The sequence below is a fragment of the Silene latifolia genome, chromosome 1 (assembly GCF_048544455.1).
Source record: "Silene latifolia isolate original U9 population chromosome 1, ASM4854445v1, whole genome shotgun sequence".
Classification (NCBI taxonomy): Eukaryota; Viridiplantae; Streptophyta; class Magnoliopsida; order Caryophyllales; family Caryophyllaceae; genus Silene; species Silene latifolia.
The window spans coordinates 126,676,125-126,704,082 of NC_133526.1; the positions used below are offsets into that span (position 1 = coordinate 126,676,125).

The 27,958-nt window shown below is 36.0% G+C and overlaps 1 protein-coding gene across 1 annotated transcript; it reads right to left on the bottom strand.

The window, feature by feature from the left end:
- Window positions 1-547: 547 nt before the first annotated feature.
- On the bottom strand, window positions 548-6,657 carry LOC141609024 (putative boron transporter 2). Its single transcript, XM_074428291.1, has 12 exons — window positions 5,199-6,657; window positions 4,995-5,077; window positions 4,715-4,907; window positions 4,486-4,624; window positions 4,109-4,274; window positions 3,557-3,723; window positions 3,124-3,297; window positions 2,908-3,003; window positions 2,520-2,657; window positions 1,855-2,174; window positions 1,313-1,583; window positions 548-1,037 (listed from the first exon to the last, which is right to left on the bottom strand). The coding sequence occupies exons 1-12, from the start codon at window positions 5,300-5,302 to the stop codon at window positions 756-758; spliced, it is 2,133 nt and encodes a 710-aa protein (XP_074284392.1). The 5' UTR covers window positions 5,303-6,657; the 3' UTR covers window positions 548-755.
- Window positions 6,658-27,958: the final 21,301 nt, after the last annotated feature.

Sequence of the window (27,958 nt, forward strand, 5' to 3'; positions counted from 1 at the left end):
AACTCAAAAACTTTATCTTAATACTCAAAAACTATTAACATTTGATGTACTATATTAGATGTATAATCCACTTACTGAATGTTCTCAGCATGTCTGCAACAGCAGGGCAGAGCCAGACACGACATACGAAGTGACATACATGCAGTCATGTGCCATTAGCTTGTTAATCATAGGCGGCTATGTTGGGAAAGTTTGTACCTCCTAGTCTCCTAGTCTCAATACTTAATGAGTAAAGATTCCTAGAGTAGGAAAGACAGGCACTATGTACCTTGCCAGTTCAAGAGTGCAACTAATAAGACACAGAGATCAGGTCAGGTTTTTAAGGTTATTAACATGTAAATCTTGATTGGTGACACCTGCAAATTAGTGTTTTCGTGTGTTTGTCGTCAAGGGTTCCACTGATGATTATGAATGTGAGGAACGAGATGCATAAAATATTGTATCTCCAAAGATGGGCAGCTTTCAAAGTTACAAAATTTATTCGCAAGACAGCATATGAGTTAAGTGAGAGTTTGTGACAAGAAGTGCAGGTCTGGGAAACTTATACTAACACAGAATGAATATTTTAACAAATGATACTTCTTCACCATGAATTGACACAATATTACATCAGACGTCAACAGGATTCTGACAAGTTAAAATCACAGAACACATATAACAAGTACAAAAACATTATGCCTCTCGAGAACTTCCACAAGCAGCTATACTATGAAAGGAAAGTCAACTTCTCTACTCGAGGATGTTGCATCAACATCTCATCCAAGTCGAGGATGGGGACTGAGGGTCTCTCTAATCTCGTCTTCTTTTGGGCTCAATCTGGGAAATCGTTCATTCCTTAGGTTAGTGAAGCGAGGGCTGTGTACTTGTGGTGACAATACTGGTAAAGAAGCTTGGGTCATGTTTGCCAGGGAAGCAGGAGAACTACTAGTAATCTTCGGACTTTGGATGTGACGAATTTCTCCCCGACTTCTTGTCATAATTTCACCAAGGAACTCTCCACTGTCCATAGTAGTCATAGATACTTGACGACTTGGATCCTATAAGTTTCATTTGTATGATAATCATAAGATAGGGATTAGAAGCTTTGATAGGACGAGTTTGCATCCCCCGATGGTACAAAAACTTGGACCACTAAACTCACATAGTCACACATATACTCGGTAAATTTTACATTAATAAAACAAGAACCAAGTTGAAGATGGTAATATGATGACTGATGAGTAATAGATGTGAGTATCATGGTGATGAAATTCAGTACCACCCAATGGTAAAAAGATTCGTTTTTTGTTTGGAAAATGCTTAGGAAACTTACTTCAAATGCCAGATTGTAAGTAATTGCAGGGGCATCTTCATATTCAGCAGCATCCAAGTCCTGAAGATGGGCTAATTTGAAGAACCTAGGTAAAACATACTGTCTAACTGGGACTAGAAGCATGATCAGCAGAGGGAAAAGAACTCCAGCTATTGGGATCCACGTTATCCCGAAACACAGCAACAAGTACACTGTCTGGAAAATTGTGAAGAAAGCAATCGTCTTGAAGGGAACTGTCTCAATGAAGGTTGTGTGTTGATCTTCAAGCACTCTGGAATAAGTGTTCAGTTAAAAACCAAGTTAAATAGTCGTGAACAAAAGCGTAAAAAAGGTTTAAGACCAACAAGTACTCCGTATTAGGTAGCAGAGTAAGACTACGACATGGTGAGCTTGTCAGACGCATTCCACTTCCCCCTCTTACATGAGAAGAGAATCGGAAGGAAAACACCATTGCTCTCATTCCACTTCCATCTTCCTCCCTCCCTTTCCCTCCTACTATTGAATCACACTACTCAATAGTGTTATAACAGATAAGTACTTACTTGTATCTTCGACTGGGAGCAGTGAAGAGCAACAATATTCTTTCCCAAAATTGATTTCCAGGCAAGCTTTCAATTGCCATGAATGCAAAGTATCCCCAAAGAACAGCTGTAGGGATTTTCTTCAGAACAGGCATAGCTGCAACACAGCTACCAACCATTACTGCTTGAAACAAATTGCTCACACGCTGTTCTTTTACTTCAATTGGCAAGAGATCGTCTATGTCTTTATCAACATCAAAAATAGTTTCATCAACCGGTGCATCAATGTAACCACTGCTGGAGGCTTTTTGAACAGTTGATTCCTTCAACTCCTTTAGTCCCTGTATAAAGTTCACCATCCAAGGTAATTTTAATGCCTTGCTAATAGTAGGAAAAGAAAAAAAAAAAAAAAAAAAGATAATCTGTCCATTCCTTTGGATTAGCTACATTTCCCTGTTTGAGACACTAAAACAATTATCCTCTCAAAAATCAGAGGGTTCCACTATGCATCCACTTGCCTTACCCTCTATATCAATTTGGGATAAATACCCTTCCCACTTGCCCATCTCTTGAAATCTCGCACGATATAGAAATGTCACGAATTCAAATGAATGGAGCCATGGAGGGAGTCATAATAATGGAGCCTGGTATGATTGTTTGATAATAGGATAGATAAGTAAACTTACTATAGAAGATGGAATCTGATAGACAAGAGGTGTCTGCATTCCATTGTATGCATCTTGCATGTTTCTGTATAACTGACCCAAGTTTGAATTCTTCTCTATGCTATTTCTTGCTGCTGCCACAAGCTTGTTCCTCAAAAGCTGTTTTTGAAGACCATGATTATCAAATTTAAATACATATCAGAATTGTGATCTTGCTTACCAACAAATGCATATGCTACTGAATGAGAAACTTTCGATGAACTTCTTTATCAAAACAAAAAAATTCTGAAACTATGGTGTTTCTTAGTTGATCTTTCTGGACTACAAAATTGAACCTTCTGAGAATAAACCAATAAGTTCCAAGAAAAATTAACGTGGTTTTCAGTGCTAGTTCATATGCGAGTGTTACCTGATGCTTAAGAGTAGCCAGACTTTTTGTATGCATGGGAGATTGAGGAATAACCCCATTTGAGGGGGGAATGCCAATAAGACCGCACAATATAACCTGAAGATACAAAATGCACAATCGCTTTGAGATTCAAATCAATGTATGCAATCAACTATGGCTACAAAATTACAATAACGGCATTGAAGGACTTTCACTGAATTCCATAGCTGCACTCACCAAGAATCCGAGGAGGAGGAGATCATAGTGATACGAGGAAGGTTTCTTCAGATTAAAGTCCTTTTGCTGAGCCAACTGAGAAGCAACACTATGATCAAAGTAATAGAGCACTGCAATCATCGTGGCTGGGATAAAAGCTCCTACAATGTACAATGGGGGTACATTCAGCATGTCCTGCAAAAACCAGGAAACCCATCATATCTGACATCAATAAGAAGGTGGTAAATAGAAATGAATGCATGCCTTCAATCCCAGTTCTCCTACAAATATATGCATAAGTTACATGATCTGTTTTGGTGAGTCTTATATGAGATGCTCTCACATGAGAACAACTCAAATCTTTATGGATTCCTCGTTTAATTATAGATGCACTCATTGGCCCTTTTGTGGATCCGTCTTACCACATGAAATTTGATGTACGATGTATCAATACCTTGACAACAGTCCAGTTTGAGTAAGCACCAGGAGACCACGGGTTCGGACTGAAAAGACGCCTGGGGATCCCTTTGGGGACGTCATGGACAGGTAGGTAAGAAACAGCAGTCCACACTAGCACCATAAGTGGAACACCATAATCCGCAATGAAACCACGCAGGCAGCCTGTTCATTACAAGTCTAATCTGAGATCGAGATAGCTCAATATAGCTTAATAATGTTTAGATGCAGTCTCAAATGGAAACGCAACAAAAGGAGGATGCAGAATCCATAGAGACAAATGTTCAGCAGAGGCACATGTCCACTAGCTAAGTTGGTAGACAGTCGGACGTAGTAGTCATTTAAAACCCGTTAGCATTACAAGTGCTCTTGTGGCGTTCCTTACACAAAAGCCCAAAGGGTTCAGAACTACTCAGTGGTTCCCATTAAAGTAAGGTTCAGGAGGACACTGACCTAGGTCCAGGCTCTTAATGATAAACATATACTTTTAATAAGCCACAAAACATCATTTCCATATAGAATGATCAATAAACCTAAAGAAAATGTCTACCTCCACCATAACGCCATGATCTAGCTTTACGGCTTTGCAACCCAGTTAGAAGAAGACCAAAGGATAGAACAAGTGCAAACATTCCATTGCCAAAACGCCAAGACGGATGTAGTGCAGTCTGATTTGGATTTTCTCTATCTGGTATCCCAAACTCCCCCACAACTCCCTGTAAGCAAATGCGTAGGCCAATATTAAAGATTGTGTGCTGCTTCCATAAAATATCAGGCGTTTGTTTATGTCATTTATCATCAAAGTTCACACCGAGGCACTCTTCCAGCTTAATTTGTTTCACACATCAGAACATGAAACCGACATCGATGACACACTATAAAGACATTATATTAGTAGTGAAACGTTAACAAATGAATCAAACTCACCACAATTGCTTGCTGCATGAAAAGCATCGCAATGAGCAAGCCAAATAGCTCACCAGCTACGCGCGTAAACCTATTGATAAGAGAGCATGCCCCCAAAATGGCCAACATGAAGAGCAAAAGGGCTGTCCATACACAAACCCTGCCATCAAAGTACCATATAGATTTACATTGACATGTTTCACGAAATACACTCATTTTGACAGTAAAAAATGTCGCGTATTCAAAATACCAGGCTGTCCATGCCAAGAAAAGTTTGTGCCCCAACTCCTTCCTGTCTTTCGCAAAGTTGTACATGAATGTATACATAAGAACTGTTGGTTCAGCCACCCCTAAAATGAGCAATGGCTGCCCTCCAAAGATTGAGTGGATAACACCACATAATGCTGTTGATGCAAGAGTTTGTACTGCAGTCAATGTTCCATCTGCAGCATAAACAGAAAAAGGTGGGTATTTTACGGCAAAATCAAAGTAGCATCAAACATTAACTGTGTAAGAAATTGTAACAGTACCAGTATTTCTTTCCAGTTGTTCACCAAAAGATATAACTGGAATTGCCGAAGCAAAAAACACATATGTTGTTGGGGCTAAAATCCTGAAACCGAAATTCATAGCATCGATACAATTGCTCACAGTAGATTGCTACTCAAATATTAACAGAAATCTAACACAGATAAACAGAATTATAGCTTTTGGCAAAGGGTGTAGTTACCAACCTAATTCCAGCACGAAGACCCCCGGCCCAATCTTGCTTATAGCAAAGAAGTCTTCCTTTCAGATCATTCTTAATACCGCGAAATGGAACGAATGTTTCTTCCATAATAACTCAAATTCTAAACACCCCCTCCACCCTTTTTATATTGACAAAACTATTGAAATGGAGGAGGCTTGACCCAATAACTCCACTCAGAAACCAAAGCTACTCGAGAGGCAAACACTAAATTTACGGTTTAGACATTATTGATAGGAAGCAATTGGTGAATAAACATGAATCAGGGATCAAAATTTTTGGTCAGTCTTGATCAATGGTCAGTAGAGAAGTGAAATTACATCTTAATGAACCCTATACTAATGAATCAAAGAATGGGAGAATCAATCAAGTGAATTGATATAAGAGGTTACAAGCTTCTCTTGCTTACTTGTGCTCCATATTTAACCCAAACAAAGACGATTAGCGAGATAAATTCATGGACCAAAAATCGGAAGTTGAAGATGAAATTAATGAATCAGAAACTTCCATCTACTATATCTGAACTAACGGTAAACTGCAGTAATATTTAGATCCATTTACTATAGAATGATGATTATTTTTACAAAGAATTCACCAAAATGCTGCTAAAAATCAGAAATGGACTTACATGGTACAACTTTAAAGACAAATACTCAGAAACTAACGAAAGCCCATCTTCACAAATATGATTAACAGTTTTAAGACAAATTTGAGCAACAAAACAACCTTAAAATGAGAAACTAACGTGAACCCATGATTTAACAACAGTTTAGGCAAATGGGTTTTCTATCTACTATAAAATGCAGAAAAACAGGTTTGAAAAGATGAATTAGCGAAACCCCATTATTTAAACACACTAGTGATTATGGTTTAACACAGGATTTAGGCAAATGGGCACACGCTAAAATAACCAAAAGACGGTTCCGAATGAATAATTAGCGCAAACCCATTACTAAAACTCACCAATTAAGAAGGGTTATGAACAGATTAAAGAAAGCAAATGAGCAAGAGAAATTAGAGGGAAAAGGTGCAGAAATGGTGAATGTATAAAATGAGTGAAAATGTGAAGAAACACAACAGACACAGTGATATTATAATGTATGAAAGTGACAAAGAGGAGACGCAAATGAAGCCAGGAAACAACAGCTATGCTACAATTAATAAGCAGATAGCGAAGTCTTGAGTGACCCAACAAATTAAAAGAGTGTGCACAATTTTTTGAATTTGTTAAGGTTATACGGACTATTTAAGTAAGAGGGAGATGGATATTTGTGTGACATTGGTGAATGCGATGACTGACGGATAAATATACAATAATAAGTCAATAATAACAGTAGGTCTTCTTGAAAACAGTAATATATTTGAGAAATTGTAAGTTATACTGTTGAATTTTTTGGTTTTCTATGTTATTTTTCTACCTTTTTTTAATTGATTCTAATCCTTTTGAATCGTTGTTTTGTTGCATTTTCTTTTAAACACAAGAATTAAGCAAATGAATTTAGACCATACGAAGATTTCCAAATAAAGAAAGAGGGAATAAAATGTGTCTAGCATGACAAATGAAAGAGGAAACAAAAAAACGACTTGGAGGGAGTGTATTATATCCTGAACAATAGATAAAAAGGAGTAGATGAGACACATTTATCTTCTCATCGAGTCTCCAACTTAATAAAACAGATGAGACAAGTTTTTTTATAAGCTCTTATTTTTTTTGGTGTTGGTGAAGAACATCTCTATTGACAGTTGGGACAATTTTTTTCGAACTCTTAAATACTTGTTTAAGATATGAAAGTCTTTATCATTTACACCAATCACACTAGTCAATTTTAATTTCTATAAGCCCTTATACATGACTACTAATGTTGTGTTTATACTAAACTTGTTTGAGTTTAAGATAATTGTGTTCGACTTAAACAAGAATTGATGATATAATATACTCCATATGCAAAGATTAAATGATGGGTATTGCCATCGAATCGAATCAAATCAAATCAAATAAAAAGAGTTCAAGTTCCATGAAATGCAATGTTTTTTTTTGTTAGGCGGGTGAGAGGGATGGGAGAGTAAAGACTAAAGAATGAGGAAATGCACACACAATGTGAATTCCACTCAACTTTATTTGTTTGTTTGGAGGATATCTTTTGTTTCCCTTTTTCTCATCACTTTTTGTGTATCCCTCAAAAGGTTTTAACTTTGTTTAAAGTTTTCTTCTTTTATGAATATATGAATCAGAAAAAAATGAATGTTTGTTTTCCCCTTTCAATTGGTAATTGTACGTGTGCAATTATGATTTATATTTTATTTTGAATATTTGATAGAAAAAGTATGGAGTAAAGAATTTTGGTATCTTTTAAGGCTTTATTTAACAAGATATTTCAAATAGCTTATTTAACTAAAATTTCAGGTACCTAATTTTTTTGCAATTGTTTGTTAAGTAGCTTATTTGACTAAATAAGCTACCTTAAATGAAAAGTTATCTCAGGTATCATTTGAGAAATCAGGTACCTGAAATGAGTTATTTTCCAATCTTTATCCCTTTAATATATAATATCTAATAATTATCATATCCTTTTATGTCATTTTACCAAACTCAGCTACCTTTTTCACCTAGTTTGTCAAACACATTTTTATATAATCAATTACATTATCAACTCCTAATTCCTAGCTACCTTAACTACCTTTTCAGGTTTCAGTTAATTTTTTAGTTTTCAGTTACATTTTCAGGTTTCAGCTATCTTTTCAGTTAGTTTTACCAAACAGAACCCAACTTTCAGCAAAACAAATGTTACCATCAATACTCATGCAAAACAGTTTTTGTACTATACGACGTCTCTCGACGATGTGTGTTGGCTTTCTATTAACCTAAAACCAGTAATTAGGGACAAATTGTTATTTACTGTTAGAATTTATTAATCTCATTAATTTACATATTCATATATGTGAGAAATTATTTAGTCATAAAATAATTACAAATCTTATGCATGCAAACAAAAATAGAAGTAGAGAAGAAATCATTAATCTTACTATATGATTTCGGGTTTATGGGCACCAACAAGATCTCCTTCTTGTTAGTTCTTGAGCTTTCCAACAATGGATGAACAAGATTCAAGTTTAGAATCTCTCCCACAAGCATATACCCAAAGAAATCTCTTAATAACCAATGTTATTATGATCTAGTAACAATATTAGTCTTACTTAAAATATGACACAAAAAATTAGTTTTGTTCTCTTGAAAAATCGGTTCAAGAGGGAGTGATTATGTGAGTTTATTTCTCTAGAATTTTCACAAATTGTAGAGAGTATGATAATTTCTTACACTAGAAATTTTATGATAAGAGTGAATGAATAATTTTTAGAGGAAAACACTCTATATTCCCTTGGTAAAACCGGTTGGAGGGAGTAGTGTGCCCAATGCATGGGCTAGTTTTTCTACCCAAGAAATGATAGGTATGTAAGGCTAAGACTATAGGTAATTATTGTGTTTTCCACTTAAAAATAATTAACACAATATCAACCATAAGCCCCTCCATTTTCGGCACATATAAAATGGGAGGTCCATTTTATTTTTGTCATTTGTCAATTGTAATATGTGTGACATGTTACTTGACATATGAAATTGTAATGTATTTTTAACATATTAAAAATCAACATACTCATAAAATATGTCATATACAAAATCGACTAGTAATTCGTAATTACTTGTACCAAAATGGTTTATCAATTATAAATCACAACATCTTGTATTTATAATAAATCATTCATTCAATCTCAATTCAATATCAATTGTTTCGTAAACAATAATTTTATCCAAGTAATAAAACAATTCGATTACTTAGACCGTGTCTCATTTAATCAAATTACAATAAGATACGTTAACTTTACTCACAAAATCATCCGTCAATTTTAAGCAATTAACTCGTATCGGCATACGATTAATTAAATAATCAATTAAGAGTATTTCCCTATAGGTATGACCTAAGGGGATCAATCGATCACCACCGTCCGCACGACAAAGAAATGTCAAACTCTAGTCGACCAATCATTACCGATATGTGTGGACCAGTTGACTGTAAAATATTACATCCCACATGTATTCTTAAAATGAGATTTAAACATGTGATCATTATGATCGACAATTGTGATCGCATTATTGTCGGAGGACACATATTCCAACAATCTCCCACTTGTCCTCGACAAGTGTGCGTCACCAATTCTCTTGTCTTATTACTATCTCCCACTCAATGCAAGGTGTCTTTCAGGTCGTATTTGCAAGTGATCATATCGAGAGTGGTTTCCTCGATCTGGAGAATAACTGATTGACCGGAATCATCTACCATAGATACCTTCCGAGCGTGGCCACGCATTTCCAGTTCATTACTCCTCGAGTGGCCCTGAGATATTGTTTTAACCCTGACAAGGGGTGGACAATTCCTATCGCACTTATTCCCTTCGACTAGCCACAGCCATCATAACCCAAAATATGCTCATTTGACCCCATTTACGAAGGTCTTAGTAACATAAATCAAAGTTAATCTGAAACTGTGCCACCTTGGGCGAATAGTCTTTAGTCAAAATAATCGACTCATTAGAATACTATAGTAGCTCTCGCCATGACCATGCTATAAAAATTTGCCAGAACTCGATAAGCGGTCATAAGGCCCGACAAAGTGTTCTTAACAGTCTGCCTATGTGATCGACTAGTCATCTCACATGACTCCATGGCACTTGAACTTTCCATCAATCGCATCACACTCTAGTCACTTCGAGACGTCACCTCATTTAAGTGACTATGGGCGAATACAATGCTAATCTGTGTTCACTTTAACGGGGTTCAATATTGTCTCTACAACCCGTTTGGATGTAACAAAGTATAAAGGAGTTTTCAGATTTTAAAAACTCGAACGACAAATGTGATTATCACATATGAATAGTCAATACCTGATTACTACTTCATAATTTTATAATCCATTTTCATCTTATATGTAGTTGTTCATCTCAATGCAATTGAAATGATTTAACGTTTCAAAGTACTTAATTCAATTAAGCATATGAGAAACAATTCATTGTAAGTAGATATGTTAGTCAAAAATCAAAAAACCCTTTTGATCACGAATAACTTTTATCTATACTCTTCACAAGAGATCCTTGCAATGGACATTACGAGGTTTTAGAAGAAAAATTCATATTTGTCTTTAGTTACGATGTTTTAATGAAGATTTGAATTAAAATCGAAATTATATCGTATATGAATTGTGGTAAAGAAATAGAACAATATGATAACGGAATAGTGGAAAACTTAACATTTATCGTTTTATTAATACTTGTAAATAACAAGTAAAGCATTTACATAGTGACCTCTACCCAACTATGATAAATGATTCCAAGATCCAAATTCATATTACCTTGGGGCACGGTGTGCCGAAATACCCTTTATTAATATAACTCGGTGGATTAACTCTTTAATTGATTCTAATTTTAGAACTCTTGGTCGATAAAATTACATTAATATTTATCTTTAGCCCGAAACACATCCGGAAATCGTCGTGAATACTTTCGTTGAGTTCAATCCAAATTTCGAATAAATGTGTCCATGATCCAAATTCATATTAACTTAGGGCACGGTGTGCCGAAATACCCTTTATTAACATAAATTCGGTGGATAGACATTTATCACCCACTTCCCCTACGTAACAAGGTTTGTACCCCGGTGTGGCCGAGTGCACTGCCTCACGAAATAGGTTTTCATGGTTTCTACTTTTTGGTAAGGCTAAGTCTCAATTGTTTGTTTTAGCGAGAGGTCATGTCAATTTATTATCTATCACGTTTTAAGTGAACTAAAGCGGTGAACTAATAACCTACATACACCCATTAAATCTTTAAAATCAAATAAGTCTATTAATAATAATAATAAAACCCTAATGACAGGCGATTTTGAGACGACACAAAAGGCGACTTTCTGCCATTGTTAGGGCTTGATTTCTCTTCATTATGGCTCGTAATTCTGCAACAAAATCAAGGAAAAAGCAATCTGCTAGTAGCAAACGTCCAAGTTCTAAAAAGAAGGCAAGTAATAGCTGTAATGGAGGAGGAAAGCAGGGGCCTTCTGATGATGACGTGTTACGTACTAAACCCATGCATGAGATCAATGGGGTTCCTGGCCTATCTTTTGATAATGCTGAGGAGCCAACAGAGAATGTTCAATGGATAACAACACGTGGTAAGAAGCCTGTTGATAATACCATGAATGTTCAGAATTTAGTAGAGACCTCTGCCAAGATAGATGACTCTCTGCCTGTTAACAACATACTGGATGAAAACATATTGCAATTTTCTGCTGAGGATGTACAGGAGGAGGTGGACTATTGGAATCAGGCAGTTGTGTGTTTTGTCCTAGGGGCAAATCCGCCATGAGAGGTCTTGGAGGGATTTATTTATCGAATTTGGAGTAAGTATGGGATTGACAAAATCTCGTTCTTACCTAATGGAATTTTTCTAGTGAGATTTAATTCAATACAACATAAAGAATAAGTCCTTAAAGCAGGATATCACATGTTTGATAATAAACCATTAGTGGTCAAACCATGGCAGAGTGATGTGGATCTTCTCAAGGAGGAGATAAAAGTGGTGCCTGCTTGGGTAAGGCTATATGGATTACCTTTAAAATTTTGGGGGAAGTGCCTACCTAAAATAGCTGCACTGGTAGGGCCTTTTGTTAGGACTGATCAACCTCAAGCAAAAACCAGATCGATATGCACGAGTGATGGTGGAATTGAAGGTGGGACATAAGTTCCCAACTAGTGTGCAATTTAAAGATGAGAATGGTAATCTCCTAAAGGTTGAAGTGGATTATGATTGGAAGCCTAGTATTGTGGGAAATCATCTGTATACTTCCCTTAATATAGAAGGATTATAACGAATTTAACAATGATGATCAATGGTCATAAACAAAAACATAAACAAAGTATAAAGGATTCAGAATTAACCTTCGGTCCTAGCAAAATTGGCCTAAGAACAATATCAAAATTGATATTCGCCTATCAGTTGCACCCAAGACGATATGAGATATGCCCTATTGATTGTGCTAGAATCGATCTAAAATTTTTTGTAAAATTTAGTTGTTTTGTGTTTTTCTGATGAGAGAGAGAGGCTAGGTCAAGAAAAGAATTAGGGTAGAATAATTCTCTCCCTTTCTTTCTTATACTGACCGAATTATGGAGTCAATTAGGAAAGAATAATATCTTTCCTAATCTCGTCCCAATTGACCGAAATAAGGAGTATATCTCCTTATTTTTGGTCTTTCCAAAAATATATAAAATGTATTGAATTGTCATATAGTGAGGATCGAACCCAAGACCTCTTGGTAAGTGTACCCTTACTATTACCACTATGACACATTCATCTTGTTGATATTAAATATAACTGATTATATTTAATTACGAATTAACAGATTAATTCGTCCAAGCTAACATTACATACATTTAATTAAATATAACTTATTATATTTAATTTACGAATTGACAGTTAATTCGTCTCAACTAATATTATTTAATTTTTATTAAATAATTATCTCATCAACACATTGACTAACTTTTTAGTCATTTTGGGCATCAATGTGATTATATTTCTATAACCACATTTCTCAAACACATCCTATAGGTGTGACATTTAGGGACCAGTTGATCACCGCCATCTGTATGATAATAACGTCAAACTTTCTAGCAAGCCAACCGTTATTAGGTAAACGTTAATCAACTGATTAAATATACGAAGTATACCCTTGTGAACCTGTAAGAGATTTACAAATGTTATCACACTAATTTGTGGAGGACACAAGCTCCAACAAACTCCCACTTGTCCTCACAAGTGTATGTGCGATAACCGATTCTCATATCCTAAAATATCTCCCACTCAATGTAAAACAATTTGCAAATCCGCATTCACAAAGGTCGTATTTTACAAGTGATCAATATCAAGAGTGGTTTCCCCGACTAGAGAGTAACTTAACTGATAAACGAATCAACATTCGAGCATGGCCATGCATTTCGATTAACTCCTCGAGTGGCCCCGAGAAATAACTATACCTGATAAGGGTTGGATATTTTCCTCAACTCGAATCCTGCATATGTAAGCACAGTATGAAATGACCCGAGAAAAAATCTACTTAGCCTCCGATTCACGGCAGACCGTGAGAAAGAAACCAAAGTCACCCAAAACTGCCTTAATCTCAAGAGACAGTCGATAGTCAAAAGAATCGACTCTAGGAACACAATGGATGTCCTATCCACGACCTGGCACCGAATGTTATTAAACATTTAGGACTCCATTACGTTGTCACAAAAAAGTTGTCCTACGAGGTATCGTGATATCTCGCATCTGTGATCGATCAGTCAACCGTTTGACTTATGGCTCGTTGAACCCACCATCAATCGACTGCACAATATAATAGCCGGAGTTATCAGCTCACATTGGCGATTACGGACCAAAACGAATATAATTTAATTCAGTTCACTTTGTGGCGTTCAATGTTGTCAGTACAATCCACATGAAAAACAAAATATTATATATAAAACGATGAAGTTATAAATAGTATATGAAAAAGATAATGTATCAAATCCATAATCAAGTACTACAACTCAGGAACATGTTTAATTCCCATGGAATTAACATGCCCTACATGCTTATCATAATTCAACGGTTTGGTGAGAGGATCCGCGATGTTATCATCCGTCGCAATCTTGTCAATCACTATCTCTTCTTGCTCCACGTAATCACGGATCAGGTGAGCTTTCTGAAGTACATGTCTAGATTTGTTGCTAGACTTTGGCTCCTTAGCCTGGAAGATGGCACCTCTATTGTCACAATAGATGGTGATCGGGTCATTCGAACTAGGAACTACCGAAAGCCCTTGTAAGAATTGACGCATCCATATCGCTTCCTTTGCTGCCTCCGAAGCGGCATAGTACTCGGATTTAGTAGTAGAATCTGCTACAACACTCTGTTTGGAACTTTTCCAGCTGACCGCAGCACCATTAAGAGTGAAGACGAACCCGGACTGAGATTTTGAATCATCTCGATCCGTTTGGAAGCTAGCATCTGCGTAACCGGTTGCGCATAGCTTAGTATCGCCTCCATAAGTCAATACCCAATCCTTAGTCCTCCGTAGGTACTTGAGGATATTTTTGACTGCTATCCGGTGTGTTTCACCTGGAGTCTTTTGGTACCGACTCGTCATACTCAATGCATATGCCACGTCTGGACGTGTGCATATCATGGCATACATGATCGATCCTATTGCAGATGCATAAGGAATACGACTCATGCGCTCTATCCCTTCAGGCGTCGTGGGTGACTGAGACTTGCTCAACTGCATCCCAGTCGTCATAGGAAGGTTCCCCGTCTTGGAGTTGGTCATGCTGAACCTCTCAAGAACCTTATCCAAATAAGACTCCTGACTAAGTGATAACGTCCGTCGTGATCTATCTCGGTAGATACGGATTCCCAAAATGCGTTGTGCCTCACCCAGATCTTTCATCTGGAAATGGTTCTTCAACCATTCTTTAACCGAAGATAGGAGAGGAATGTCATTCCCAATCAAGAGTATGTCATCGACATACAATATCAAGAATACAATCTTGCTCCCACTCGACTTGATATACAAGCATGGTTCCTCGACCGATCGAGTGAAACCATACTCTTTTATCACTTGGTCGAAACGATGATTCCAACTCTGAGAAGCTTGCTTAAGTCCATAAATGGAACGCTTAAGCTTGCATACTTTCTTAGGATGCTCAGGATCTATGAAATCTTCGAGTTGCACCATGTACAACTCTTCCTCCAAATAACCGTTTAAGAAGGCGGTTTTCATATCCATTTGCTAAATTTCATAATCATGAAATGCGGCAATCGCTAAGATTATCCGAATGGAACGTAACATGACTACAGGTGCAAAAATCTCATCATAATGCAATCCTTGCACTTGAGTGAAACCTTTTGCCACAAGTCGTGCCTTATAGGTATCTGGTTGCGCGTCTACAGAATGTTTTATTTGGTAAAGCCATTTGCACTGTAGAGGTTTTACCTTATTAGGTAAATCAACTAGATCCCATACGTTATTCTCATACATGGAGTCCATCTCGGATTGCATGGCTTCGAGCCACGACTTTGAGTCGGAATGTGCCATAGCACCTTTATAGGTTGCGGGTTCATTACTTTCTAGAAGTAAAACGTCATTCTCCTCGACCATACCAATGTATCTGTCCGGAGGATGAGAGTCTCTACCCGACCTCCTAGGTTCCTCAGAAATATTAACCGTATCATCAGTTGGAGGAACCACTTCCTCCATCCGTTCCTCGGTCGTTGGTTCTGGAATCTCCGACAGCTCGAAGTTTCTATTACTCGTCTTGTTCTCGAGAAATTCTTTCTCTAAGAACGTCGCACTAGCCGCAACAAAAACTCGATGTTCGGTAGGCGAATAGAAGTAATGACCAAATGTTCCTTTTGGATAACCTATAAAGTATGTCTTGACCGATCGCGGGCCGAGCTTATCCTCATGTCTCCACTTGACATAAGCCTTGCAGCCCCAAACCCGAATAAAGGACAAGTTAGGGACCGTTCCCTTCCACATTTCATATGGAGTCTTGTCGACAGCTTTAGACGGACTTCGGTTAAGTATAAGGGCGGCTGACAAAAGAGCATAACCCCATAATGAATCAGGCACTACCGTGTGACTCATCATGGATCGAACCATATCATGTAAGGTTCGATTTCTCCGTTCGGACACACAATTCAATTGAGGTGTTCCAGGTGGAGTTAACTGCAAAACGATTCCACAGTCTTTCAGGTGTTGATCAAACTCATTTAAAAGATATTCGCCACCCCGATCTGAACGGAGTGCTTTAATCTTTCTACCCAGTTGGTTCTGTACCCTATTCTGGTATTCTTTGAATTTCTCAAAGGACTCACTTTTATGCTTCATTAAGTAGGCATATCCGTATCTACTCAAATCGTCCGGGAAAGTGATAAAATATCTATAGCTATCTCTAGCGGTAATTGACATAGGTCCACATACGTCCGTATGTATGAGTCCTAATAGGTCACTAGCGCGCATTCCAACACCTTTGAAGGAAATTCGAGTCATCTTGCCAATGAGACATGATTCACATGTGCCATATGTAGAAAAATCGAATGCGGGAATAGTCCCATTATCGACGAGTTTCTTCACGCGTTTCTCATTTATGTGTCTCATTCGACAATGCCATAGATAGGTTTGATCTTTGTCCCCAACCTTTAATTTCTTATTATTCATGTGTAATACTTCCGTGGTTTGATCTAAGATATAAATTCCATTCATGGAAACTACTTTGCCATAAATCATTTCATTAAAAGAGAAAATACAACTATTATCCTTTAATTAAAATGTAAAACCGTCTTTAGCAAGTACGGAAATAGAAATTATGTTCTTAGATAAACTGGGTACATAGTAACAGTTATTTAAAGATAACTCAAAACCACTAGGGAGTTGGATTACATATGTCCCCTTCGAGGCAGCAGCAACTCGTGCTCCATTCCCGACTCGCAGGTCCACATCATCTTTTTCGAGAGGTATGATGTTCTTTAGGCCCTGCAAATGATTACACAGATGAGAACCACAACCAGTATCAAGTACCCAAGTTGCGAAACTTGCATGGTTAATCTCAATCATATGAATATAAGATGACATACCAACAGGAACGACGCTGCCTGCCTTAATGTCCTCACGGTAGACGGGATAGTTCCTCCTCCAATGTTCAGTCTTGTGACAATGGTGGCACTTTATGTCACCGCCCTTGCTCTTTGCCTTACCCTGTGAGCCACTAGTCTCACCAGGCGCACTCTTACCGTTTCCTGGTTTCTTAAACTTTGGCTTACCTACAGCTAGGTCGCCATGAGCCTTCCCCTTACCTTTACCCTTGTTGTAAATCGTGAGAACATCCTGCTTCATGCTCCCACTCAATTTCATATCCTTCTCGGTCTGTACGAGAAGGGAGTGTAGCTCATGAGGACTCTTTTTCAAGTCATTCATGTAGTAGTTCGCCCTGAAAAGGGCAAAACCATCGTGAAGAGAATGAAGCATTCGGTCAATGACAATGCTCTCACTGATTTTACAATTCAGTGCCTCCAGCTTCTCGACATTCTCAATCATGTGAAGAATGTGTGGGCTAACCGGTTGGCCCTTCTGGAGTTTCACATCAAAGAAGCGACAGGTATGCTCATATGTAACGATTCTCGGTGCCTTTGAGAACTCGTTAGTGAGCGTGGTGAAAATCTTGTTTGCACCTTGGGCAATGAAGCGTTTCTGCAAATTGGTTTCCATTGCAAAGATGAGTATGTTCTTTATCGCACCTGCTTCCATTACGAAATCACTATAAGCGAGTGACTCGTTGGCTCCTGCATTTGGGCCTGGGTTGACCGGTATTGGCTCAGTTAAATACCCGAGCTTACCGTCGGCAATGGCAAGATTCCGTAGTGCCGCCTCCCGATCCAAAAGTTGGACCCATCATTCTTCGATCGCGTGGACCGATTCATTTGGTCCATGAATATTTTTAGCCAAGACGAACGATCTAGTGTGGCACTAGGCATTGGGATTGCGTTATTTCCAGCCATTTGTTGTAACAGTATTATCGAAAATAATCGTGTTCTACACTGCGAAAGAAGAGTAAAAAAGATAATAAGCATGTGCATCGTTTTGATTTTAAGTCTAATGAACTAAAGTCATAACGCGAAGACTCAAAATATTTATACAATTGACCTCCCTCAAGAATTATATAAATGATCCCAAGACTCAATTCTCTGTAAATTGATAAGCTAACCTTTTAGCTAATTCTACCGTTAGAATTCTTGGTCGATAAATTTCTGTAAATTCTATCTTTAGTCCATCATAATCACAAGAAACTCTTCGGACTATGATGTTGAGGTAAACTAAGTCAACACAACTACTTACCCAACGTAGAAGGGGTCAGATTAGGCCTACCGACGAAGAAGGGATTCATAGATGTTTGCCCTTATAAAGACTAATCTCAATTTCCGTTTTAGAGGAAGATCCCATCATCTTTATTTTAATTCATTTTAAGTGAACTATTATTCTAGCATGCGAGAATGAATAAACTAAGGTGATGGCTTAAAGACTGTGACATCTGCATGTCCATGAAAACTAACATACAACCTATATGAGTCAATTTTCATGCATTTTAGTAGTAGGTGGTTTGGTTTTAGGCGGAATATGATGCAATTACTAACATGTGAATGAAAAGCAATAATAATGAAAAACGTAAAAAAAACAGTAAAAGTCCTAGTGTGGCCTATCCTATCAAAATGAACAATAAATACAAGTTTGGAATCCATCCTTGGACCCGAGAAGCTTGTCTTGATGTTCCATCTTGATCCATGTAGCGGGAGTGAGCTTCAATCTCCATCTTTAGTCTTCTTTGAAATTACAATAAATAAAATTACATAATTGACCTATTTATTACATTCTAATTTCAAAATCCAAAACTAAAATAAAGGAGATTCGAGATCTCATAATTACATAAAAAATCATGTTTGTTTCCTTCATTACGAAAACATAATTTGACTAAGGCCATACTAAGTATTACAAATTACAACCGATTGCAAAATTAAATACGTAAATAAAATCTATTCATTCGATTCATTCAATAAAATTAAAAGCATCAACTAAAAATAAATTAAACATACATGACACAATTCCTTAATTATGTTGATTAATTTATCCAAACCACCTATTTAAATTAAATTAAGTGACAATTCCGCAATTAATCACATTAATTTCATCCTTAATCCATATTAAACTTGTAATATGAATTCTATTCGTTAAAATTTTAAACTGCTTTAAAAACTTGGTATCTTTAAATTGTGAACCGATTCACAATAACTAATTGGCCAAAATAAAAAAAAATAAAATACAATTTTTATTTGGTCTCGGATGAAAAATAAACAACAATTGTTTTTTTTTTTTTTTTTTTTTTTTTTTTTTTTATAATACCAGCTGCTCACGGCTGAAAATAGAAACAGCCCCCTTTTTTTTTTTATTCGGCAAATAGGAAAACAAAAGGGAAAAAAAACTTTCCAAATTTTTTTCTTCTCGACTTACCAGGAAAAACAAAAAAAAACAGAAAGTATTATTTTTTTTTTACACGGCAAACCCTAAAAAAAATTAAGCCGTCTATTTTTTTTTTCTCTACGGCAATAAGCCCTAGATCAAAAACGATGAAGAAAAGTTTACAGTTGCTATTTAGAACATGATTTAGCAAATAAATTAATGAACATGATTAATCTTATATGCTAAAACTATATAGCAAAAACAAGTTCTTGAATCATCGTCATGACTATCCCATATACAATTCAATTTAATCCGAATTAAATCAAGGTATCTACAAATTCATTTTATTATCATCTTAACTGATTAAAACAATAATTTGTATGAATCATATGGAAATTAAATCATCAACAATAAGAGGGAAAAAAAAAAACAGACGGTAAAAAAAATTTACCTCACGGCCCCAAAAAAAATTAACAGCCGAATTTTTTTTTCTTTTCGAAATTCCTTATGTTGTTTACATACACTTTTATGAAAATCATCAAGATTAAAATTCGTGGCCTAGTGCTCTGATACCACTTGTGGGAAATCATCTGTATACTTACCTTAATATAGAAGGATTATAACGAATTTAACAATGATGATCAATGGTCATAAACAAAAACATAAACAAAGTATAAAGGATTCAGAATTAACCTTCGGTCCTAGCAAAATTGGCCTAAGAACAATATCAAAATTGATATTCGCCTATCAGTTGCACCCAAGACGATATGAGATATATTTAATTACGAATTAACAGATTAATTCGTCCAAGCTAACATTACATACATTTAATTAAATATAACTTATTATATTTAATTTACGAATTGACAGTTAATTCGTCTCAACTAATATTATTTAATTTTTATTAAATAATTATCTCATCATCATATTGACTAACGTTTTAGTAATTTTGGGCATCAATGTGATTATATTTCTATAACCACATTTCTCAAACACATCCTATAGGTGTGACCTTTAGGGACCAGTTGATCACCGCCATCTGTATGATAATAACGTCAAACTTTCTAGCAAGCCAACCGTTATTAGGTAAACGTTAATCAACTGATTAAATATACGAAGTATACCCTTGTGAACCTGTAAGAGATTTACAAATGTTATCACACTAATTTGTGGAGGACACAAGCTCCAACAAGTATATGTCTGAAGTGCAAAGGAATGGGGCATGAAACTACTGAGTGCCGAAAGGCTCAATCAAAGAAACTAACACAGCCTGTGGTTAGGAAGGAATGGAGACCTGTGCCAAAGGTTGCATCAAAGTTATCAGAGACTGAGTTCCCTGTTTTATCAAGCCCAACTACTCCTGGACGTCCTATTCAGCAACCTGAGGAGAAAGGTAACAATGATTCTGAAGATGAAATAATTGACTTGGATGCTATTGAGCAGCAACAGAGCAGTGCCAAGCAAACTGGTGACCCTCCCAATCAATCTGTTTCTCATGAATAACATTGGTTTTTGGAATGTGAGGGGCCTTAATAATGTAAATAAACAGAAAGTAGTTAAAAATTTTATGAATAATCAGAAGGTAGGCCTCTTTGGCTTACTTGAGACAAAAATAAATGGTGGCAATGTGACTAATATAGCTCTCAATCTGTTTGATGGTTGGTGCGTTACCACTAATAGTCATACTCATAAGGGTGGAAGGGCGTGGTTGTTATGGCAACCACAACTATTTGATGTTCATGTTCTGGAGTATAACCCTCAATTTGTTCATGCTAAGATTACTGTTAAAGTCAGTGGGAAAAGCTTTCTCTTAACTTTGAGCTATGCTTTTAACGAGGGAAGGATAGAATTGATTTGTGGAGGTGTCTGAATCAGTTTGCTATTACCTGCACTGGACCATGGGCTCTAGCTGGAGACTTCAATAATGTTCTAAATCCTGACGAAAGATTAGGGGGCCAGACTAGAGATGAGGATATGGATGATTTTGTTGCCTGTATGAATGCTTGTGGGATGATTGATATACAGGCTACAGGAGCATTCTATACCTGGACGAATAAGCAAGATGCTGAGCATAGAAAATATAGTAGACTGGATAGATTCTTAGTAAATAATGCTTGGCTAAGTGTGTATCCAGAAATGGTAGGTCATTTCCCCCCTAAGAGACTCCTTGATCACAATCCATGTGTTGTATCTAACAAGCAGCTGGTTGCCACAAAGTTTAGGAGCTTCAAATACTTTAATATGTGGGGCAGTGCAGCTGGATTTATTCCTAGGGTTAAGGAAGTATGGGAAAGCACTATGAATGGTACACGAATGTTTTGCATTGTTAAGAAATTGAAAGGATTAAAGACTGTGTTAAAAGGGCTAAATAAAGAATGTTATTCTGATATTGAAGTCAAGACTGATGAGGCAGAACTGGGCTTAGCTGATATTTAGAGTCAAATTATTGGTGACCCTATGAATCCCTCTCTTATCACTAGGGAGAAGGAAGCTATGGAGAATCTTAGAGAATTGACTAAAGTCAGAAATAGTTTTCTTCAACAGAAAGCTAGGATTAAATGGACTGATGATGGGGACATAAATTCAGCATATTTTCATGCCAGCATAAGGAGAAGATGCATCAGGAATACTGTTATACAGATTGAAGATCAGCAAGGGAAACTTTGTACTGATAATCAGAGTATTCAGGATGCTTTCTTAGAGTATTATACTGGTCTCCTTGACAGTAAAAAGGAAACTGAGCATGTGAGGCCTACAGTCCTTGAGTTTGGGAAATTTTGTACAGAGGAGCACATCACTATTCTGAATAAGCCAGTGATTTATGAGGAGGTTAAACAAGTTGTATTTTCCATTTCTATTGATAAATCCCCTGGGCCAGATGGATACTCAAGTGGTTTTTTTAGGGACTCCTGGGATTTGGTTGGACGTGATGTAGTTGAGGCTGTTCAAGATTTCTTCAATACAGGTCAACTGCTAACTCAGCTAAATGCAACAAACATAAGTTTGATTCCTAAGTGTGAGAGACCTACATCAGTTAAGCAGTTCAGACCCATTGCTTGTTGCAATGTCCTTTACAAGGTTATCTCTAAGCTCCTTTGCAATAGGCTTGCCCTGGTTTTGCCTGATCTTATCCATGAGAGTCAAGGGGTATTTGTACAAGGTAGGTCCATTATTGAGAATGTTCTGATATGCCAGGATATTATCCATCAATACTCTAGGAAGAATGTCTCTCCCAGATGTTTATTCAAAGTCGACTTGCAAAAAGCCTATGATACTGTAGAATGGGATTTTGTGGAACAATTACTGGTTGGACTGAAGTTTCCTACCAAATTTATTGAGCTCCTTATAGCATGTATAAAAACAACTTCTTATACCTTGGTCCTGAATGGTAGTAACTTTGGGTATTTCAAGGGTAAAAGGGGACTCAGGCAGGGTGACCCAGTTTCTCCTCTTATTTTTACTATTTATATGGATTATTTGACAAGGCTCATTGCTTTTGCTACTGCCAGATGGCCATTTCATTATCACCCACTTTGTAAAGGAATTAAGCTTACTCACCTCATGTTTGCTGATGATCTACTGATGTTTTGCAAAGGAGATGCACCTTCTATCCTCCTCCTTGTGAGAGCTTTCACTTCTTTTTCTAATGCATCAGGCCTGCAAATGAACAATACAAAGTCAGAAATCTTTTTTAATGGTATGAATGTGGAATTGAAGACTGATATTCTCTCAGTCACAGGATTTCAGGAAGGAAAAATGCCCTTCAGGTACCTAGGGGTTCCAATTCAGCCAGGAAAAGTCTCAAAAAAAGATTGCAGTAGTCTTGTGGAGAAAATGGTGGTAAGAATCAGAAGTATTGGAGCTAAAAATTTGTCCTATGCTGGTAGGGTTGTCCTTATAAATTCAGTCCTTAACACTTTGTATAACTACTGGGCTGCAATGTTTGTCATTCCTAAAGCTGCTATTAAGAGAGTTGAGGCTATTTGCAGGAATTTCCTGTGGGATAGTTCCACTGAATACCATAGAGTGCCTTTGGTGGGGTGGGACAGAGACTATGTCAAAATCTGCAGGAGGACTTGGGATTGAAAAAGCCAGTACTTGGAACATTGCCTCAGTGGGAAAACTGGTGAACTGGATATATTTGAAGGCTGATAGACTCTGGATTAAATGGATTGATAGTTTTTATCTCAAAGGAGCAAATTGGAATGATTATACACCTGTAAATGATTCTACATGGACTTGGAAGACTATATGTAAGGTGAAGGAGCAGCTTAAGAATGGCTTCATTGACAACTGCTGGGCTCCTCATCAAAAAGGGTATACAATTGGCAATGGTTATGACTGGCTAATGGGAACATATCCTACTCAGAACTGGGCAAAAATAGTATGGAATGAATGGAATGTGCCCAAAAATTCATTCAATTCCTGGCTGATAATGCAGGAAGGATTGAATACTAAAGCTAAGCTCTTTGCTTATGGTTGCTGTCAGGATGATATGTGTGTCCTATGTGCTGAACAGTCTGAAACTATTGAGCATCTATTCACTGAATGTAAATTCAGTTGTCAAGTTCAGAAATATGTTGAAGAATGGATTGAACGACCTTTCCCCACTGACAGTGAGCTACTAAATGCCTCTGGAAGCAACCTGAAATGGAAAGCTCTAGCTCTTGTGTTGACTAGTTACAGGTACACAGTCTGGTCCCAACGCAATCATGCGCGAATTCAGCTCAGTGTTATGAGGCCTGTGGTAGTAGCAGAATGGATGAAGAGGATGGTCCAACAGCAAATTCGCAGGTTTAATGATCGTAGAGGTGGACAAACTGATTTGGAGGCAAGGACTTGTGTGGGTTTCTGTTAATAGGAACGATGCTTTTTTGTTTCTATTTGTTGAATGATCGTTGGTCCTCTTGTAATTGGATAAGTTTTTGAAATATATATATATATACACTCACATTTCACCAAAAAAAAAGCGGTGAACTACGATAATTGTAACTGACACGGTCGATAAAATCGATTAAAATGATAATGTAAGTTATGGCGATTTAGCGATGCATGCAACATATAAATAAAATGCAAAGCATAAATTAAATCCTAGTATGGCCTTCCTAAAATAGTAAATCTAATAAACTATTACATATTCAGAACCAACTCCTTTGGTCCATTGAACTTCGGTCTTGGCACGCATTTCAAGGCAACACTTTCTTTAATGGATCGCCTTCTCGAGTGGCACCGTCTTCAAGGATCTCCGGAATAAATAAATTACATAATTTCCTATTATACATTTGTAATTAAAATAAAATAAATCTATTAAATTACAAAACGGTGATACGAGATCACAATAAATTACAACCGAATCGATATTCCCATACATTTCGGGTAATATCAATTAAAACTAAGGCCATACTAAGAAAAATTACATAATTCAAAAATTACATAAAATTAAAATATGACAATCATAAATAAAATGCAGCATTATAATATGTATGAACATGTTCAATTTTGTGCTAAATTGCCTTTAAGGAGCCAATATCGTATATTATCGGTTTTTACGGATTTGCGTGATTTAACCTTTTATAATCACAATAATTACATAAATTCATATTTATGTACAAGTTAATTACCCTAACCAACTTAGGACTCAAAATTAGTCTTCACTAACATATTGACAATAATTAACATATATTTTTAATATTGTTCATTAATGGACTCAAAAATATAAAATTATATCATAAACTTCAAATTAAATCATAAAAATTTCAAATAATTTCAAAATTTGAAATTTAAACTCATGAACATTCTGAAAAAATACCATGACACTCATAATGTTCAAAAACTTTGGTTAAAAATTTCGAAAATTATCGAGAAAAACAATGTTGCGGTTTATCGGATTTATCAATTATTTCCATAAAAATATGAGAAAAATTATTTTTATTAACTTTTCACCTTTAGATCTGAAATATAAGATAAAATGCAATATATGACGTTTTTCCTTAGTCATGAAGTATGTTTTAGCAATTTTTACTAATAAAAGTCACTATTTATGTGATTTTTCATCAAAAATTCATAAATCATGCATAAAGACATCATTATAGCCAAATATTTTATACACATCTTGTATAATTGCATGTCACAACATACTAAATTCCCATGACCAGATTTGAAATATAACTCATATTAACCTATTTTTCCATTTAAATACGATTTTAACTTGAAAAATCCATATTTCGAGCATAACAACTCATTTTATTATGAAAATTTACAGGCCATCAGTAGATAATATATTTGAAAACATATCCAAAAATCACTGGAAAAATCAAAGTTTACCTATTTTTAGTCCAAAAATGGCATTTTTATCATAAAAATCACATTTTAATGTCATTATTATATAAAATGAACAATAAAATCCATAAATTAAACCCGAAAAATCCTAAATACATTTTAGGACCAGAACCTTTAACATACAAATAAATTTCGTGATATTTCATAATAAACACAAATTTATAAGTTTTGTTTGTTAATCATATAACTCGGAAAAACAATAACCGATTTGTATGCAAACAACCTAAGGCTCATGATACCGCTTGTTAGAATTTATTAATCTCATTAATTTACATATTCATATATGTGAGAAATTATTTAGTCATAAAATAATTACAAATCTTATGCATGCAAACAAAAATAGAAGTAGAGAAGAAATCATTAATCTTACTATATGATTTCGGTTTTATGGGCACCAACAAGATCTCCCTCTTGTTAGTTCTTGAGCTTTCCAACAATGGATGAACAAGATTCAAGTTTAGAATCTCTCCCACAAGCATATACCCAAAGAAATCTCTTAATAACCAATGTTATTATGATCTAGTAACAATATTAGTCTTACTTAAAATATGACACAAAAAATTAATTTTGTTCACTTGAAAAATCGGTCCAAGAGGAAGTGATTTTGTGAGTTTATTTCTCTAGAATTTTCACAAATTGTAGAGAGTATGATAATTTCTTACACTAGAAATTTTATGATAAGAGTGAATGAATAATTTTTAGAGGAAAACACTCTATATTCCCTTGGTAAAACCGGTTGGAGGGAGTAGTGTGCCCAATGCATGGGCTAGTTTTTCTACCCAAGAAATGATAGGTATGTAAGGCTAAGACTATAGGTAATTATTGTGTTTTCCACTTAAAAATAATTAACACAATATCAACCATAAGCCCCTCCATTTTCGGCACATATAAAATGGGAGGTCCATTTTATTTTTGTCATTTGTCAATTGTAATATGTGTGACATGTTACTTGACATATGAAATTGTAATGTATTTTTAACATATTAAAAATCAACATACTCATAAAATATGTCATATACAAAATCGACTAGTAATTCGTAATTACTTGTACCAAAATGGTTTATCAATTATAAATCACAACATCTTGTATTTATAATAAATCATTCATTCAATCTCAATTCAATATCAATTGTTTCGTAAACAATAATTTTATCCAAGTAATAAAACAATTCGATTACTTAGACCGTGTCTCATTTAATCAAATTACAATAAGATACGTTAACTTTACTCACAAAATCATCCGTCAATTTTAAGCAATTAACTCGTATCGGCATACGATTAATTAAATAATCAATTAAGAGTATTTCCCTATAGGTATGACCTAAGGGGATCAACACCACCGTCGCACGACGAAAGAATGTCAAACTCTAGTCAGCCAATCATTACCGATATGTGTGGATCAGTTGACTGTAAAATATTACATCCCACATGTATTCTTAAAATGAGATTTAAACATGTGATCATTATGATCGACAGTTGTGATCGCATTATTGTCGGAGGACACATATTCCAACATTTACAACCGTTGTAAATGAGAATAATTTACAAGAGAGTACATAATCATTCAAATCAACATTTTTTTTTTGGGAATGATGATTCATATTGACACGTCTATCGCGTACCTGTCATAAATAAAACCTAACGGTCTCAATTAAAAATGTAGTAGAGGCAGTCGAGTATCGAATCCACAGGGAGGAATGCAACTACAGCTATCTATTTCTAATTCTATGGTCACAATTGGGGTTGATTAAATTTTGGTTCTAAACTACGGAGTAAAAGGAAGAGAAATAAAGAGGAGAGCAGATAAGCAGGAAAATGATTTAAAACTATCAATAAGAGGGGGACATGTCGGGAACTCGGTTCACTACGGTAGTTCAACAACTTAGCAGTAAATGACTCAGACGAACTAATGCGAGACGGATATTAGAAGGTCCTTTCGGTCCACTTTCCACCCTAAAATACCACTAACTTAACTTTCGTCCTCATTAGGGTAGTCTACTGTTTATAGCAGGCCTATTTAGTCCAATCTTTCGATCCAGGATTAATTGTAGCAGTTAATGGGTGACATAGAAGCGTGCACTCAACTAGGTCGAGAATTACGCTATATTGCTATAGTGACAGAGTCTCTTATATCAATTCGTCTAATTCATTCACTACGTCGTCATTATTCTACCGCAGATCCCCTAATCCCAACATGAAGGGGTTTAGCTACTCATACTCATAACTAATCTAACAGCAGATAATTTCCCAGCAGATATCATAACGAAATAATAGTAAAATTCAATAATAAATAAATTAGGGCAGAAGAATAA

Coding starts and splice junctions, on each gene's coding strand:
- LOC141609024 (XM_074428291.1), bottom strand. CDS start 5,302: ATGGAAGAAACATTCGTTCCATTTCGCGGTATTAAGAATGATCTGAAA. Junction 4,625..4,714: donor TTCTTGGCATGGACAGCCTG/GTATTTTGAATA, acceptor CTTTGATGGCAG/GGTTTGTGTATGGACAGCCC. Junction 1,584..1,854: donor GCTCCCAGTCGAAGATACAA/GTAAGTACTTAT, acceptor CACTTATTCCAG/AGTGCTTGAAGATCAACACA.